Source organism: Physeter macrocephalus, chromosome 3 (assembly GCF_002837175.3).
Source record: "Physeter macrocephalus isolate SW-GA chromosome 3, ASM283717v5, whole genome shotgun sequence".
Classification (NCBI taxonomy): Eukaryota; Metazoa; Chordata; class Mammalia; order Artiodactyla; family Physeteridae; genus Physeter; species Physeter macrocephalus.
The window spans coordinates 30088081-30106909 of record NC_041216.1 but is presented as its reverse complement, the minus strand read 5'-3'; the positions used below and the strand labels follow the sequence as shown (position 1 = coordinate 30106909).

General features: G+C 63.0%; 1 protein-coding gene across 1 annotated transcript in view; it reads left to right on the top strand.

Annotated features, from left to right (window-relative positions):
- TP73 (tumor protein p73) overlaps positions 1 to 18829 on the top strand; it is a 55498-nt gene that overhangs the window by 28437 nt on the left and 8232 nt on the right. Inside the window, exons 4-5 of the mRNA XM_028487944.2 lie at positions 6546 to 6794; positions 18603 to 18789. Of these exons, the coding sequence (XP_028343745.1) occupies positions 6546 to 6794; positions 18603 to 18789 (436 nt within the window). The remainder of the gene's footprint in view (positions 1 to 6545; positions 6795 to 18602; positions 18790 to 18829) is intronic.

Below are 18829 nucleotides of genomic sequence, written 5' to 3'. Positions count from 1 at the left end.
GAAACTGGGGCTTCCTGGGAGCTGTTATCACTGCCCAAAGGCAAGCGGGTCCTGTCTTTCGAATCTTTGTGTCCTTGCGGCCGGGACAGACAGATGCTTCCTGAGTCAGTGTTTGAGCTCCGCATTCCCCAGCTGCCCCCGCTTGGCCTGGTTTCGAGTCCCCTCCACTGGGTGAGTCAGCCTGAAACCGTGAGCCTTTGGGGACATAACCACAGTTGTTTTAAATTTTGCTGGCAAGTTTTTCCGTTACCACGTTCACTAAGAAAAATAAGTTTTACTCCAGAGAGCACTTGTGGTCCCTACATGTAAATCTGTGCTGGGTGCCCTGACCGCGCGTCGCAGCCCGTCTGTACTGTCCTTGTCTAATCTTAGCATCCTGGAGCCTTGCTGAAGGTGGTCATGGATGCAGGGAGGCCAGAGATCAGGAGGGGGTGGGGACACAGACTGTCAAAGACAGTTTATTTCCCAGGTACATCCCCCCAAATCATTTGAGATGGTTTACAAATTCTACATAGATAATCACATAAAATGGGATACTTACAAACCCACGAAATCCAGCTCACAGTGAAAGGGTCGACCTGGTGGAGCAAGAAGAGTCCAGGTCCTGGAGAAGGCTGGTTGGGACGGCAATCTGTGGGGGTCAGAGGAGGATGCTGGGGAGCCGCCTCCCTGCCCTCACCGGGAGGTGGCCGGCCCCTGGACACTGGCAGGGCTGCTGGTTGGTGCAGTGTGGTCACTCCCACGAGGGTCTCCTGGAAGGGCTGCCATGGACTGGAGCTGCCTCTGGCCGCAGAGTGCACCCAGCACAGGAGTGGGTACGGTGGGCCTGTGTGATTCGGGGGGTCTACTTGGGCGTTCCAGGGTCTGGTTCATTCAGCCCAGAGTTTCTGAGCATCCAGTCTGGGGCTCACCTGTGTGCGGGAAGGCCCGCAGCAGATCTGCAGGGACTGGGCAAGAGGCCCCTGAGGCTGGGGGCTGGGGACATGATGGCGGGGCTGGGCGTGGGCGGGAACTGGGCTGATCCCGGCCCCGGGGCAGCCCCCTTTGGACCGCTCCCCGCAGCTCCTCGGGAAGCCTCCTCCTTTCCCTGGGACTCCGGAGGCTTTGGCGGAGGCAGAGGCCGAGCGGGATGTCCATTCAGCGGGCGGGACCCCCCTCAGCCCCTCCCCATTCAGCCTCCTCCCTCTGCAGATGGGTGGCCACAACTTGAGGTCTAAGCCCAGTGCCCCATCTCCACGTGAGTTCTGGGCCCTGTGTGTGAGCACACGTGTGCACATGGCCCCCCAGGAGGGCCCCAAGGTGCGCCCTTGCCCGACACGGAGCAAAAATAGGCCGCTCTGGATTCCTACCTGAGAGACGCTGACCCCAGGAGCAAGCCTGGCTGCCCTGCGGAGGCTGGGACATAAACCCAGGCACATGGTGTGGGTTTGCAGACGGCCCGCGCCGGGAGGGCAGTCTGACTCCCCTCCCCCGGCCCAGCATCTTGCTCTAAGTTGACAGAGAGCATCAGAGCATGTTTGTGGAGCAAATGGATGGACCGTCTTAGAGGGGCTGGAGAGAGGCGCCCCCAGGGCATCATCCTCCTCCACCGGAGGCACTGAGATCTGAGAGGGAAGTGCTCTCTGCCTCGAGACCCCCTCCCAGAACTCCAGCCCAGCGCACTGGGCGTAGGGGCCTCTGAGGCTCAGAGGCAGGCCTGGCGCTTCCGGGGATGCTGGGGAGAGGCCACCCGCTGGCTCCCGACTCCCGCTCCCTTGCGGCCCTCCTTGGGTCGGGCCCAGGAGCCCTGCACGCGCATGTAGGCACATGTGGGCCGCCGCGGGCCAGGCGTGCCCCAATCAGCCCACTCTCTTGGGAGTTCTTATTGAAAGCCAAACAAACCAAAAACGTCCTGGTTTGGCCTGAGTTCCTCCCTGTTGCCAAGTGGGTCTCCTCTCAGCTTCCGGGGGCCTCTGGTTCTGGAGAAACCCCTACCCCTGCCGGCTTCGGTGCAGCCGCCTTGGGCACGACACTGGCCTCCACGCTGGCCTCCCCTGGGGTCCAGGCTCCCCTGTTTAGCAGCTAGGTCTGGGTGGGGGGTGGCCCCAGCAAAGCTCCCTGCCTGGCTGGGAAGGAAATGCAAAGTTCCCTGTGGGTAGGGAAGGAAGGGCCTTTCAAGGTGAGGATGTAACACTTCCTAATCTGCGGGTTCCCAGCTGCACTCAAAGCCTCAGGGAAGACAGAGGGACAAACATCTCTGCTGTCTCTCTGGGTGTGGGCAGGGGTGTCCCTGGGGAAGCAGGACGCAGGGAAGGAGCAGCGCTGGCGGTCTGCCCCAACAGCATCCGCCCAGCACAAGGCTAGTGTCGTCAGGCTCCGGGAGAGAAGGGGGGCTTCCCAGGCCCCCAGACCACAGGAGGCCCCTGAGCCTGACCCCTGGGAGGGCTGCAGCGAGAGCAGAGGAGATGGGACCCTCGCTGGGTGATGGATGCAGCGGTCCCACATCTCAGTAGGACTCCTGTGCCGGGGCGACCCGCTGGAAGCCTCCAGGCTCCCTCTTGCTTTGTGGCTGCTGGGCGTGGAGATCCTATCAGCCCCGCTCCTTTTGGTTCAATGACTAATTCCCTGGCACTCGCCTCAGATCTGTAAAGAATGTGGACAAGTTAAAATCTGAACACGGTTGTCGTCGTGGGGCTGCCTCCCCCTTCCCCTGAACTGGGAGGCAGGGGCAGTTTGCTCTGCTGGCCTGGGCCGTCCTCCTGTTGGGGATGGAGCCGGGGAAACAGACATGAAACCCCAGGCTGGGCTGTCCTTGCTAGGGATGCAGAAGGCTCCCTGCAGCCCTTGGTGGAGCGAAAAGGAAGACCCTCCAGTGGGGTCATGCTCATCACCTAGAAGAGAAAGGAGATCTCTGGGGGTTGGGTTGGGTTGGCAGGCTGGGACCCCTCCCCCCAGGACCCACCAGGTTCTCAGCCTCCTGCAAGTGGGAGAAGCAGGCTCACATCCCATCCTCATTCCTGGGCATTTGTGTGGTGGGGTGGGGGGCATCCTGCTGCCCCATGCCTCTATCCATCCATCCATCCCTCCCTCCCCCTCCCTCCCTCCCCCTCCTTCCCTCCCTCCCTCTCTCCCCCCCATCCATCCCTCCCCCTCCCTCCCTCCATCCATCCATTCATCCACCCATCCATCCATCATCCATCCATCTATCCATCCATCCCTCCCTCCCCCTCCCGCGTCCATTCCTCCCTCCCTCCCTCCCTGTACCCACTTGATCTCTCATTCAGCAAACCTCCTGAGTAACCACTCTGTAATGAGAAACGCACTACAACCCCAAAGGACGTGCTAATAATTAATAATAATTGCAATAACAATAATTACAGTTGCGAGCCCCTCACTGGCCACTGATTGAGGACCCTGTCCAGTGCCAGCCGTCCAGCAGAAATGGGATGCAAGCCACACATGTAACGTTGCATTTTCTTGTAGCCACATTAAAAATGGTGAAAAGAAACAGTGAAAATAATTCAAGAATTTATTTTGCTTTTCCCAAACTCTGCTCATTTCAGCAAGTGATCAATATGAAATTGTGAACGAGATATTTTATTCTATTCTTTTCATTGGCACTAAGTCCTTGAGTCTGTGCCCTGATGTCCACAGTGCAGCTCAGTTCACACTGGCCACGTTTCCTGTGCCCGTGCGGGGGTAGGTTGATGACCCAGGGGACAAGGTCTGTCCTTGTCGGGGCTGAAGTCCAGTGGGGAAGCCGTAAGCCGGGGGGATGCAGAGCAGTGCCGTCCCGGAGCAAGGGGGTGTGAGAGCACGTGGGGCCCCCACCCGGGCCCTCTGGAGGCGTTGGCTGTCGCTCCCCTCACGCCCACAATGGCCCGGGCCAGGAGAGGTGAGGACTGGCCGGATCCCTCAGTTGTTTTTATTGAGTTATAATTGGTATACCCCACAATTCACCGACTTAAAGTATACAATTCAGTATTTTTAAAATACATTCACAAAACAGACTCACAGACTTAGAGAACAGACTTGGAGTTGCCAAGGTGGGGAGTGCAGGGTAGGGAAGGATTGGGAGTTTGGGATTAGCAGATGCAAACTATTAGTTACAAAAAACAAGTCCTACTATATAGCGCAGGGAACTATATTCAATATCCTGTGATAAACCATCATGGAAAAGAATATGAAAAAGAATATGCATGTATGTGTATAACTGAATCACTTTGCTGTACAGCAGACGCTAACACAGCATTGTAAATCAACTATACTCCAGTTAAAAAAATTCACAGGTATATGGACCCATCACCACAGTCCATTTGAGAGCATTTTCATGGCCTCAGAAGGGAACCCTGCACCTTAGCTGTCATCCTGAAGCCCCACCCCAGCCCTGGCCGCCCCCCATCTGCGTCTGTCCCTGTGGGTTTTTCATCCCTAGGCTTTCAAGTAAACGGGAACCGTATGGCGTGTGAGCTTTCGTGTCGGGGCCTTCGTGTGGCGTGTTTTTGCGTTTCCTCTGGGTTGTAGCATCAGTAGTTTGTTTCTTTCTGATGGTGGAGGAATAACATTCTGTCGCACGGACTCGGCAGTTTGTTTATCCACCTGCAAGGCAGGCAAGGCAGTGGGCACTGAGCCCCCTTCGTCTTACAGGTGAAGGCACAGGAAGTTAGGAAGGCCTTTGGGGGGACCGCCGACCAGGGAAGGTGGCCTTAGTGAGGTGGGGAAGTGGGGTCTGCCCGACAGGGGGCCGCCATCCCACTGGTGTTGGGGCCCCAGGTTTACAGGGTGGGGGGAATGGCCCTGGAGGTTCAAATAGAAAAGCCTGGGACCCACCCACGGGATCTGTCAGACGGCAGTTTCGGCCAGGGCCTTGAGCCAACACCCTGACGGCGTCGCCCAGTCTGACTGTCCCCAACGGGGAGGGCATGGGCTCGGGCCTGGCGGCTGATCCGCACTGGGTGGCAGCTGGCCGTCAGGGCTGGAGCGTCCGAGGAAAGCACCTGCCTGGCCTCTGGGAGGCATGGTGGGGCAGGAGGAACGGGACTGGGTGGGGGGGTAAGAATCAGCCGCCTGTCATCCATCACCCGTCACCTCCGCCTCGGTCATCGCCTGTGCTGAGCTTCCTCCAGGCTGGGCAGACCCAGGTCGGGAGGGGGCCCGGGGCGCTCGGTGATGTGGACACGGGTGTGCCTCCGGGGTCCCGAGCTGCAGGGGGCTCTGGGTTATGGAGCCCAACCCTCCTGATGTGCAGGAGGGGCCTGAGCACCGGGGTCGCCCCACCATCCAAGGAACTCGCTCGTTTGCTTTTCAGTTTGGAGGAGGGGACAGAGTGCTTGCCTCTCGGAAGGGGGTGCAGAGCAAAGGGGCCCCTCTCCCGCTCTCCGGTCTGCCTCTCCCCTCCACCCCGCTAGGGGGACTCCAGGCCCTCTGCCCGCCAGCCGCAAGTCCCCCCAGTTCACGCACGCCCGGCCTTACCGTCCCCACTCCAGGCCTCGGTCTCCTCATCTGCAAATCGGGGGCAGTAGCGCCCTCCCTCCGAGCCTGGCTGGCGCAGAGAAGGAGCTGTTTAAACATTTGCGGTTAGAGCAGGTCTGGCCCGTGTCAGCTACTGTGTCACCCTCCTGTTGGAAGCCTCCTGGTTGGGAAGGTGGGTCTTCCCTGCCAGCCCTCCAGGGGAGATCTGCTCTGCCCTGGACTCAAGACGCTGAAGCGTGGGCCGGTGCCCGCCCCCTCCCTTCCTCGCTGGGGCCTCCCTTAAGCTCCTGGAAGGGGCTGCTGGTCCGGACCCCACAGAGGGTGACCCAGGGGACACGCCCACACCATGAGGCTGAGTTCCTATTCCTTCTGTGTGTGACCCTGGAGGGGGCTAGGCTGCCAGTGCCCTGGGGTGGGCACAGGGTGTGGACCAGGCAGACCTGCTAGCAGGGGGAACTGGGGGGGCATTCAGATGCGGAGGGATGAAGGCAGCCTGTCATCGTACGGAGGCCCTTCGCAAGTGGGCTCAGCCACCGTCCTTCAGCCCCCAGCTCTGTCCCACCACCTACAGGGCTGGACCGAGGGGCCACATCTGGCCTCCCAAAGCCTCTTGGGCAGACAGTCCCTGCACCGGAGCCTGGGCTGTGCCCACCCTGCGCGCTGGGGCCGCCCTCTGCCCTGCGCCCGGGGGTGGGGATCCCCCCAGCTTGAGCTGTAACGGTGGGACAGCAGGACGCGTGGCTCCCCGGGCCGGGCGCTGCCCCTGGGGAGTGCAGCCGGGCACCCTGGGTGTCAGTCGGGGCTGGGAGCCGCCCCCTGCGGGCCGGTCCCCTCCAGGTGTGCTCGGTGGAGCCCCAGGAGCCCAGGCACCGGGAGGCTGATGGAGAGGGGAGGGCGAGGTGATATGTCAGTTTATCCCAACACAAGTAGTGACCTGTCGGGTGGGGCCCCCCCCACCCCCCGAGGAAATATTTGGGATGACTGAGCTGCTGGCCCTTTAAGGCTCCTGTAACAGGACACCTCCCGGGCCGGGATGGCTTCCACTCTCCAGCCTGACTGTGTGTCTCCCCCTTCCCTCCTCCCCTTCCTGCCAGTCCCAGTTCCATTTGCTGAGCAGCGCCATGGACCAGATGAGCAGCCGCGCGGCCTCGGCCAGCCCCTACGCCCCAGAGCGCGCCGCCAGCGCTAGCGTGCCCACCCACTCGCCCTACGCGCAGCCCAGCTCCACCTTCGACACCATGTCGCCAGCGCCTGTCATCCCCTCCAACACTGACTACCCCGGCCCCCACCACTTCGAGGTGACCTTCCAGCAGTCGAGCACAGCCAAGTCGGCCACCTGGACGGTGAGTGGCGCCCCGGCTCCGGCGGTCACCTGTGGGGCGCACGGTGGGGAGGGGCTGCCTGCGACCTTGGCACCCAGGGATGGCCACCGTGCACATCCGCGTCCGCTCAGGGTTCCCACCTGGCCGGGAGGCGGGTCTCGGGGCCGGGCAGTCTGGGCGTGCCCACCCCTCGGGCGGACGCGTGGCCAGAGTGGGCCAGCCTCCCACAGGGCCCCAGAGCAGATGGACGTGCCCCTCCCCCCGGCGAAGGCAGAGGCAGACCCTTCTCACGAGGACTGTCTGGCCGGCATCCCTGGGCTCAGTGGGGGCTCTGGCTTGAATCCCGTCCTGGGTGGGCAGCAGGCTCACAGCTCTGACACCTGGAGCCATCTGAGGCTGGCGCCGGGGCCCACGGAGGCCACCTCCTCCCGGCAGCGCAGGGCTGGCCAGTAGTGTCTGTTGGAGGCGGGTTTCGGCTTTGCTCTGGGTTGTCGTCTCCAAGCATGGGCGTCAGGGATGGAGCCACAGTGCCGTGGACCCCAGGTCCTGCCACCGTGCCCTTGGGAACAATCTGACCCCCCGTCGAGATGGTCGAGATTTTGCCAACCTTGATAACATCCCACACACCCACGGCTGCTCCCCGAGAGCTGTGACTTGCTATTGCCCTAAACTCTTTGAGGTTGTGTAAACCCTTGAAAGTGCCTGCAGCCACGAGGTAGCGTCTACTATTGTCCCACGTTAGAGTCCAGGATGCCGAGGCAGCGGGAAGGGAAGTCGCCTGCTCAGGGTTATGCAGGTGGTAAGTGGGGACACTGGCACGGGAACCTGGTGGCTGGCTCCTGCGGCTACGCTCCCAACCACTGAGCTGCACTGTCCATACTGCAGCTGGGAGAGGAAGGTGCTGCTGGATGTCCCCGCTAGGGCAGAGTAAAGGGTTAGGGACACCAAGACCCCCGGATACACTGCCGGCTTGCCTCGGAGCCTAGGGCATTGGGCAGGAAAGGGTGCCCCAAGGACCCTCCAGGTCTGCCGCCCGCCCCCAGGAGGGGAGAGTGAGCCTGGCTCTGGCGGTCCTGGCCATGGGCCCACGTCACCTTCTCTGGGAACAGCAGCTCCGTGCTCACTCCCGGCCCCTGGGAAAGGACCCTGGAGCAAAGGAGTCCACGCAGGGTGGATGCACTCCCTCCTGCCCCCGAGGGAGTGCCGAACTGGTGACACCGAGGTCCTGCCGCTTTGAGAACCGGTTCCTACTGTCCCCACTGCCCTGCTGGCCAGGCTGTGGCTTTCCCACACTCCTGGGGTGGCCAGAGGAGGGGCGGAGCGGCGGGCAACCTGGACGGCCCCCTGCAGCTATCTCTGGTTCTTGCTTGTGGGCTCCCCCAGCTGCTGGCCCATTGCTGAGTCAAGGCTCAGACTGACTCCAGGGCTTCCAGTGGCCAAGAGGGGCACCTGCTCTCATCAGTGCCCAGATGTCCTCGTCTGGGAATTTTTACTCCATTGCTCCACTGGTGGAGGTGATAAGGCTTAACCGGACGGGCTTAGCGCAGTTGGTGCGGGCATTGTCATTATTTCCTTGGATGATGGGGGCGGGCTGCCCTGGAGCCTGGTCCTCCTGGACAAGGTTGTTTAGCCAAAGCTGCACCTGCAGGGGCTTCTTTATTGCCTGTGGGGTCCTGCTCCCCACACCCCTGCTTTGAGGTCTGGCCCTCGAGGCATCCCTACACTTTGCACATCTCTAGTGACAGGAGGCTCACTACTCTTCCACATCTTGACTTGCTCCCTAAGCCCTTTCTCTCTCTTCTAAGGGGGAGGGTCCCCGTCCCTCCTTCACTGACGTTCTGTCATCAGGGCCTGCGTTGCTGGTCCCGTAGGAGTCCTGGTAGGCAGCTTGGGTGGGGGCGGGTCCTGGCTCCCTTCCTCTCCATTGTTTGAGGATGCTGATGGGGTCTGTAGCATCTGGGGGGCTTTGAGCGCCTGGGATGGCCTGAGCTGGTCCTCGGGGAGGGACGGGAGCTGCCCCCTCCTGGTTGCCTCCACCACCCCCTGCCAGGTGTGTGGCCTCAGGGCTGGAGGGGCTCATGGCTTGGTCACAGTTGTGCTGGCCCTAAGTGGCCCCGTGGGGTGGTCTGTTGTCCAGGACGGAGGCAGCCCAGCGGCCGCACCAGGGGGCAGGGGAAAGCCCATTTGTCCGAGCAGCTGTGTCTCTTAGCCCCAGCCCCGCTTTCCCCCATGCCCGAGCAGTGGACACCTCCCTCCCAGCCTGGGCACCTCCACCTGCACCCCCGCTGAGGGCTCGCGGAGCTGAGCTGAGGAGGAGGGTGCCGCTGCTCGTGCCCGCAGACGCGCCCCCCAGCCCTTCTCCGTGCGGGGGTGGAGGTGGGACAAACATCCACCGTGAGATTCGTGGCACCTGGGCTCTGGGAGCAGACCCCACCCCTGCAGGCTCCCTGCCTTGCCCGGGGAGGGGTGGGGGACAGGCGGCCGGCTCATGGTGAGGACGGGGACCACTGGGCATCCTGCCTGCTTGCAGCTCTGGGGGCCTGGCTGTGCGGGCACTGCCCAGACTTGCCGCCCGGGCTTTCCCTCCGGGCCTCCGCGCCGTGCCGTGTGCGGCCCCCCTACGCCAGCCGGCTGGTAACTGATAGATAATTCGTATTTTTCTCAACTGCAGTTCCAAATTGACTGCTACCTTCTCTCCTCTTCCTGCTCAGGAAAATCACCCTCACCAGCCCCCAAGCGACCGCAGCTGTTAATGGGGTCTTTGGCTTCTGCTTGGCCAAGGCCTCCTGGGAGTCCCCCCAGCCCCGGGTGCTTCATCTGCCTTGACCTGTGTCCCTGGACTTCAGCTCTGACGCCTGCATGCTTTGGGGGCAGAGGGGCCTGGAGCCCTCAGCTCACAGGTGTGTGTGCACGTAGGCGTGCATGCAACACTCGTACATGCATGCACAAACAGGAACACACGTGCAGACATGCACACACAGGCAGACATGCAGACACATGTGCAGACAGGCCCACATGCAGACACTGTACACAGGTACTTGCACACACAGGCATGCAGGCCCCTCCTGGTCGCTGCCCAGCGTTCTGACAGCCCCTCCCCTCCCACGGGAGTCAGGAGGAGGTGGGGAGCAGGTAACTGAGCAGCCAGAGGAGGACCTGAGGCTGTAACCAGGCACAGGGGCAGGATGAGATGGCAGTTTGGCCGGCGGGGTCGCCGTGTCCCGGGAGGTTCTGTAACGCCCCGCCGGCGTTCGCTGCTTGTGAGCGGCCTGGCTGAGGCGCGTTCCTTTCGGGGCCGTCTGGGCTTTGCAGAGAGACAGATGCCGTGAGAGATCACAGCTGTGAGCAAGGCCCGGCACGCTTGGGCCCTGATGTTCTCTGGGCCGGTGGACAGGTGGAGCCGGGACACGGATGGCAGTGCCAGGTGCCTGGGTCCCTGTTCCACACCCTCCCCGGGACATGGCGGGGTTGGCCTCTGGGCCCTGGTGGCCACTCCCACCCCGGGGACCCCCGTGGTTTGGCAGTGTGGGGACAGCTGGTGATAAGAGTCCCAGGGAGCAGAGAGGAGGGGCAGCCCGGTGTGGGGGTGTCTGGAGGCTGGCCAGCCCAGCCCAGCCTCTTCCTGCTCCCAGCCTGGGCCTCTCCAGGGAAGGGGCTGTCCTTGACGTTCTGGACGTTTGGGGAGGGGCTCCAAGGTCAGCAGGCGGGCTTGGTGTGGTTGGAGCCCTGGCCCAGCTGGGTATCTGTGGGCGCCTCGGGCCGACTGGGTGGCACTGCTGACGGCCCTCAGGGCAGGCTGCCGTGAGGCGAGGTGGCGCGGGTACGCACGGGTGCGAGGGCACAGCTTGTCCCTGGGGGCCTCCGGCCTGAACACAGCCCCCTGAATGACCTCCAGCTGCCCCCACACCCGACGGGGTGTGTGTGCATCCGTCTGTCCTGGGGGCGAGCTGGCCCACGTGATGTGAGCGCCCTCCCCTCCCACCCCTGCCCGGGGACACGTGGGAGGGGGCCTGGGAAACGCAAAGGCTCTACGAGGGATTCCTGGGTAGAATGCGGCTGAGTCAACGCTAATGGCTCGGGAGAAAACTTTCCAGCCCCTCGGAGGCTTGCAAGTAGGAAAATAATAGTGGAGGTGCCCCAACACGATCGCGGTATCACTTGCGTTATCCTAAAAGTTTATGGAATGCATAAGTGGAATTAATACCTTTTACTGGCACCAGAAGCAATTATACGCATTTGAAGCTGAGGGAAGAGTACCAACAGTGTTCATCGTAGAGATGAACCTCTGAGTGTTCAGGGGAAACTGGGGAGAATCTTCAGCAAACACTTGCCCTGTGCGGAGCTCCGTGGGGGGGCGCTCCCTGCGGCTGGCCTGGGGGGGTCAGTGCCCCGGCTTGCGGCCTGAGGTGGGGGTCCCCTCAAGCAGCGGGGGAGCCCTGCCCCTGGAGGTCACAGAACTCAGCCTGGGGGGCCCTGAAAGGGACCCCGAGTCCCTGCCGCCGAGGGGTCCCAGGGCAGCCCCCCCCCAGCCCTAAGGTTCTTGCGGGGGAGGCGAGGGGAGCCCCCAGGGACGGGGCTCCATCTCCCAGGTGCGGGGCTGTGGGCAGGGCATGATGCACTAGATGTTTTACCAAGAGTCCTCTCTCGTCTGGGGCTTGTTTCCAAATTGGACACAGCTCTGTGGATTCTAGGGTGTCTGGTTGGTGCGCGGACAGTGCCCTTGCAGGGCCCCTGCGTGGGTAGCCCCACCCCCGAGCACCCCGGTACATGTTATAGGCTCTCGTGTCCTCTTCAATTTACGGATAAGGAAACTGAGGCTCGGGAGGGCAGGTCCCTGCTCAAGGTCACCCGTCAGCAAAGGATGGAGTGGGGGTCTGAGCCCCGGCAGCCTGACCCCTGGCTTTCATCACGCAGCTTGTGGGGGGCACAGCCTGTGCCCCTCTGTGGAGCGCGTCAAAGGAGCAGCCTCCTCTCAGCTCCGAGGTGGGGGTCGGTCCAGGGACCCCATCGGGACCCAGTGGACCAGTGGTGAGGGGGGCTGACCCCTCAGAGGTCCAGGGCCTGCCCTGGTGGGGAGCGCCTGGGCCTAGCAAGCCTGTGACTACTGTTTGTCAGTGAGTGAGTGACAGCTGCCGCTGGGCGGGGAGAGCCTGCCCAGTTCTCCTTAGCAGCCTGATTTTTATTGACTGATGAAAATTCCTTTATATATATTCCTCTATCATAAAGAACACTTTATAATTACAATGCTCCAGGGCTGGCCAGGCTCAGAGGTAAACGTAGCTACAGGTCAGGAGGGCCTGGGACCCGCCCCTCCTCCTCTTCCCGCACCTGAATCTGGCCCCCTGTTCCCGCCCCACCCTCCGGTGCCCTCAGCCCCCTCTCTAGCTGGGAAAATGAGGGCCGAAGGGGAGCTCGCGCCCCAGCTTCTCCTAGAACCACTGCTGCAGCCAGGGGGTCCTGAGTGCCCTGGACCTTGGCCCTGGGGGAGCGAGTTGGAGCTTGGCTTCCAAGCTGGGTGGGTCCCTGTGGTTGGCTGTCCGGGAAATCTGCTTTGGGGTTTTCTCAGGTCCCAACCTTGGAAGCCAAGCTCAAGTTCATGGATCCCAGGCCCTGAAATTCCACCGGTCACGATCGGGGCTGTGAGTGTGCTGCAGCTCTTTCTAGGGCAGGAAGGTCCCATGAAAGGTGCACAGGGTTCAGTGAAGTGGACAGTCAGAGGCTGTTGGGGGAAACACGCAGTGGCCTGAAGGCAGGCTCCCCCAGGATCGCAGACCTGCCCAGGGCGAGGCGCCCCCTTCCTCCTTGGGTCCTCGTGGTGTGAGGGGGCAGCCAGTGCTTCCAGGGCCTCGGAGAGGATGAACCAAGGTGGTGCTGATGTGATGGGAGCCGCCATGTGCTGCGGGGTCAGATGTGTAGAAGCCAGCACTCCCTGCCCCAGATGCTTCGCTGGCTATTTACAGGTTCCAGTGAAAACTTCGATGGCAGCCAACTGTACTAAAAGCTGAAAAGTGACCACCCCACGTGTCCAGGGCGTGCAGGTCCCCGGGGGCTCCTCTCCTGCTGGCCGGGAGTGGAGTTGATTTAGTGAAGAGATGCGCTCACTGCTTCCTGGCTGGAGGGCGTGGCTTTACCTGTGGTCCTGAACTGGGGACTTACCTGCAGCTGCCGTGGCAGGAAGGTCAGAGACAGGAGGGCCCATCCTCAGGGCTCCCGTCGGGGCTGACGTGATGGCCCTCCGGAGGGGCCGCCTTGAGTATCTGCTACAGCTGTGGCCACAGGCTGGCCTCCCCTCCCGCCATCCCCCCGCCTCCTGCCGCTGGTCCAGCCCCAGGCCATCTGGAAGCTGCAGGGCGCTGGGGGACGGAACTGCCCACACTGGACAGTGGTCGTGTCCAGAATGGGGGGCCCACAGGCAGAGGCTCCTGGACTGTCCTGTGAGCGGAAGCTGCCCGCTGACCCTTTTGCATTCACCGTGCTCACAAGGCCAGGCCAGCTCAAAAGGCTGCAAGTGGGATGGGCTGTGCGTAGTGGCGGCCTCCTCCCCCTGGCCGTCAAGGGGGCCCTCCCGGGGCCGGGCGGAGCTGGGCTGGTGGGCAGCCTCCCCACGCCGCCCCGTGCCGGGCAGTTCTGAGGCCCGGCCCACAGCCCTGCTGGCTGGGTTCTTGCCAGAGTGCTCTCTCCATGAGGCCGGCTGGGGGATGCCCCCTGCAGCAGGGGCGCCGGTCTTCAAAGGAGGCCAGGCCAGGCAGGCTCTCCAGCTGGCAAAGTCAAGCTTGTGGACAGAGGGGACCATGTTTGGACCTGGCTGAGGCTGAGCGTGGTGCTTGGGCTAGGGACGCTCTTCGTGCCCTGGGGGTGGGAGGGGCGGCCGCTGGCCGGAGTTCTGGGGCTCCCTTCAAGCCCCGCCTGTCCCAAGCGTTCGGAACACGTACCGCTCACCCCCTCCTCAGGGTCCGGGGTGGCCAGATGTTGTGCCTGGGTTACGGAACAAGGACCAGATGGAGGCCCAGGCTCACCTCACCCTGCCCGTGAGGGTGTGGCTGAAGCTAGAGGAAGGGCCGGCCTCTGGGCAGCTCCTTCCGCCCTGGGAAGGAGCTTCTGGCTGAGGCCAGAGTGAAAGTGATAACCATGGGACCCCCCGTGTGCAAGACCCCCTCCCCGCACTGTTCACGGGGGTGGGCAGCGTGTGCAGGACCCCCTCCCCGCACTGTTCACGGGGGGGCCAGTGTGTGCAGGACCCCCTCCCCGCACTGTTCACGGGGGGGGGCGGCGTGTGCAGGACCCCCTCACCGCACTGTTCACGGGGGGGCGGCGTGTGCAGGACCCCCTCCCCGCACTGTTCACGGGGCGGGGCCAGCGGATCGACAAGGCCCTTTGGAGTCGGGACCGAGACTCATCACACAGCCTCTTGACAGAAAAGGGGGAGCTGGAGCAGCCTCCTTTATCTGCTGCTGGCCAGGCACCGGCTGTGGCACCCCTCCGGAGCCAGAGGGCCGCTGGAGCCTCCAACCAGCAGGCCTGCAGCCGAGGTGGGCTGCTGGCCGTGGGTTTCCTTGTGTGTGGACCCTCGCTGCCTTCTGAGCGTGGGTGCTCTGAAGCAGGCTGGGGTGCTGGTCACCCCCCAGGCCGGTCACCTCCCTGACACCTGTCAGAGCCCCCGTGCTCCTGGCCACTTTCCGCTGAGTGAAGACACAAGGGCTTTTCTAGGGTGAGTGAGGGTCTGCGGCCTTGGGGAGGTCCTCAAAGGGTCCATAACCCAAGAGAGGAGAGAAATGTGGGTGTGAGCTCCCGTACATGCACACACACACGCACGCACAGAAAGCAGATAAAAGTGGTCCATAAAAAAATCAGTAAAAAAAATAAAGCCCCCACTGCAGGCCCCGTCTTCCAGAATCTGTTGTAACAGATTCACCCAAGCTGGTTAACGGTATTTGCGGTTTGCAAGATGCTACACGTCCCTGGAAAATGACAGACAAGTTATTATCACCTCTCCACTCCCCTTCTGCCCAGACCTGCCCGTGCTGGGCACCCAGCTGCAGGGGAGCAGGCGTGAGGAAATTAATAGCCACCACGCCGCGCCCGCCACCCTCTGCACCAGCCCTGCCAGGCCCGAGGCTCCCAGCCAGGCTGGGCCGGGCCTATCGTGGACCGAGGGGGTGGGGTGGATCGGAGGAGAGGAACCGGGTGGGGGCAGGATGGGCACACACCAGCGTCTGGGCAAACCATTTCCTGCAAACACGAAGGAACTCACGCATCCCCGAACAGGCAAGTCCTGACGGCTCTGTGTCAACCGCCGAAGATAAATAAGATTTTATCGGCTCGGAATCTGTTGAAACACATCCATCTAGCGGTTCTAGGGAAGGAAAGGCAGGAGGGAGGGAAGGCGAGAAGAAGCATCTCCGCGTGACCTTTTTTACAAAATTGATGAGGACCCAGGAGCCCTCCTCCTCCCTGCCCCGTGCCCAGGGCGGCCTGAGGCCCCGGAGCTCTGGGAGGAGGGGAAGGAGCTAGGGGAGGGGCTGGGGGAGCTCCTTCATTCCCTCCAGGTCCCACCCTGCCCCCACCCCCCAGGTTTGGCTATCCAGGCCTACCCCCTCCCCCTCCCAGGCTTCCCTCCTGCCCTGCAGACCAGCGGCCGCAGGTGTCACCACCTGATGCTACCAGGGTGGGGAGACCTCAGGCATCCCTCCCTGACGCTGCCCGGCTTGGGCCAGGCTGGGCGTCCGCGGGTCCAACCCCTGCTGGGGGGCTGGGGCCTGACCGGGTGTGTGTGCCCAAGGGCGGCGTGAGCAGCCAGCTGAGGGCAGCGCTGGGCTGGGGACACCACTACGGGGAGTGAGCCCACCCAAGGCCATCGGGGGCCTTGCCAGGGACGCAGAGGGAGGAGCCTCCTCTCTCCACGCTATCGCCAGCCGGGGTGAGGCACCCCAGGCAGCTCTGCGCTCCCAGCCGAGCCGGCTTTCGGCTTTCGGAGGGCGGTCAGGCGGCCGCTGCCCGCGGTACCAGGGACAGCTCCCAGCAGCTCCTCCCAGGGGCGGGGCGTCCACAGCTCCGGGGGGCGGGCAGGCCAGAGGGAAAGGCTGCGCTGGTGGGGGCGGGGCCCTGAAGCCAAGTGGCTGCGATCCGGGAGCCTGGGGAGGGGGCCGGGGGCTGGGAGCTGCGGCTTTGCACCTCCCAAGGCTGCGCCTGGAGCCTGGCTCCATCCCTGTTGGCCCCATTCCCTCCTTGGGGCTGCCTGCCGTGGTTGGTCGACATCGGAGAGGGGACTGCAGGGCTGGCCTGCCCCTGGGGGCCCGTTCGGCTCCATCCCTCCCCAACCACAGCCTTGGACTTGAGCCCACTGCCCCAGCTCATACCAGAGGCCAGGAGCCACCTCACCTGGAGATGAGGACACACAGGAACACGTGCGCGCGCTTCCACGGTGGGCGAGCTTCAGGGGTGGTAGGTGTAGCAGCACATCACAGGCCAACCATCAAGACGCGGGGAGGTGTCCAGTGGTTTAAGGCATCCCAGCTGTCAAACCCAGAGCCCGAACTGCAGCACAGTGGCCAGGCCTCCGACGCCTTCTCCCCTTTGCTGACCACCCCGCAGCCCAGGCCAGCTTTCTGTGGGTCCTCTACACGCCCCCCCACCCAGTCCTGGTCACCTCATTCGCTGGACCCTCCGCAGGCAGGTGGGACACCTGCAGGGGAAGAAACCCCCCTTTGGAATCCACCAGCGCTGCAGGAGGCCCCGGGGAGGCTGCGTGGCTTTCAGGCATGAGCCTCCTATAAGTCTAGTTTCTTCTGGGGGCTGAGGGGCTCTGTCCATTTTCCTTAGTGAGCCGAGGGGCTGGCAAACACTAGGCGCTCAACCAAGGCTGCTGAGTGGATGGCTCTCGGAATCCCAGCCTCTCCCTCCACGACTGCTTGTGTTCAGGTCCCTGAAGTCCAGCTGAGGCCCGCCATTCCCTGTGGGGCCCTCCGCTTCCAGGAAGTCCCCTAAGTAGGCCCCTGGAGCTCCTCCGTGACACTCACCAGGCAGTTTCCTCTGGAAACTAACTGCACGCTTGTCTCAGGTCAGGGACGGGTCCCGAAGCCTCACACGTGGTGGACAAGAGAGCTGGGCACCAAACTGGCAACTGGTGTTTGCTTTGGGCTGGGCTACTGCTGCCCTGGGTGTGGCCCTCAGGACAGGTTGCTCAGCTTACCTCCCAGACTGGTGCTCTGGGGAGTGAAGGGGCAGCATCTGTACTGGTGGGGACCCAGGAGGTCAGCGGTCACCTCCCCGGGAAGCGGGACTGCCCCCCTGTGTGGCCCCAAGCCCACTGAGGGCCCACCGACACCCGCGGGGGATGCCCCTTCCTGCCGAAGCGGGGTCACAGACACAGATGGATGGGGCACCCGGGAGGCGACAAGCCCTGTGGGCATCCGGTTCCCTTCCACGATAAGGGCCTAAGGGGGCTCGTCCTGAAGTCACCGCTGAGGAGTTGGACAGGGTCCCAATCCCCCAGGACACCACTAGGGAGACCTCAGCTCGGGCTTGTCCCCGAGCCCCCTCAGACCCCACGCCAGGTCAGCATTTCCAGCGGGGTTTCAGCTCATCAGAGGAAGGACATCCTGCACTGCTCAGGGCCAAGGGCTCCGAGGTGCGGGGACCCCTCGCTCCTGGGCTCAGGGTGAGCTCCACCTCCCTTGCTTTTCCTGGGCTTGGAGTTGCTGGGGGTATGAGGCTCTGAGGGTCCATTGTGTCCCCTTGATGGCCAGAGGGTCAGGGTGTCAGGCTCCAGCTTCCCCGGTAAAGGTGGGATCAGACCTGCTCGTCCTCTGGTCTGCAGCAGCCCCGTCTCCAGCCTCAGTTTCCCTGGCGACCATATGGTGGATGTGACGGGGGGCTCTCCAGGACCCTGTGGCTGGAGTAACTCTGAGTCCCCCGGGGCTTGTGGGGGGCCCAGGGGTGTGGCATGGGGACAGGAAGCATCCTGGGACTCTGAGACCCTGATGTCTCCCACTGTCCCTGGAGGATGGGGCCATGAGGAGCCCTGATGGGTCCCCAGGAGCCAGTCATTGGGGGACAGCCAGCTTGGAAACGAGTGGGCACCCCTGTTTCCAAGGGACCCTTCCATCAAGGGTCACTTTGAACTCGTGAGAGCTGGCCTGGGTCCTCGGGTGGTCCACCTGGACCTCTGGGCGCTCGCCCTGGAGGTCCCTTCAGGTGGCCCGGGAGTCATCTGATCCTCCCTGGGTCAAGGTCTTGGGCTGGGGGTCCTGGGGCTTCAAGGTCAAAGCCCCCCACCCGCAGTGGCCAGAAGTAAGCCAAAGGGCTGGCCCCTCAGAGGATGGCCCAGGGAGTCCCTCTGCAGGTTTCCTCTGTACAGAGGACAGAAAACCTAACTCCAGGCTTTTAAAACCCGAGACATGAGGCTGAACCCTCCCCGCTTCCAACTACTACCGTCTGGGGGCTTAAGGTTCACAGGCTTGATGCACTGGACCTGGCTCCCCGCCCCCGTCCCCGCCCTGCTCTCCAGCAGCTCCTTCTCCCCATGCTGGCCTTTACTGGCCTCATCCATAAAATGGACCTAATGGTACCTACTTCTCCAACCAGTAAGATCCAGGTGGCCAAGCGTCTCAGCCTGGCCGCACGGGGCCCTCAGAGCAGCTGCTCTCTCTGAGCCCACACCAGCCATACACTGATGGGTGGGTGCCGGGGAGAGGCTCTTCGCGGGAAGGAAGCCCAGAGGTGTTCAGCCGAGGGTCAGGCGTGCGCTGGCCGGGACTCCTGGCGGGGGGCACAGCGGGCGAGGGTGTGGAGTTGGGAGGCCAGCCTCACCCCGGTCCCCACCCGCTGCAGTACTCTCCTCTACTAAAGAAGCTTTACTGCCAAATCGCCAAGACGTGCCCCATCCAGATCAAGGTGTCCACCCCGCCGCCTCCGGGCACTGTCATCCGCGCCATGCCCATCTACAAGAAGGCGGAGCACGTGACCGAGGTCGTGAAGCGCTGCCCCAACCACGAGCTCGGGCGCGACTTCAACGAAGGTGAGTGTCCCTGCCCCACCCACTCCTGTGCCCGGCGGCC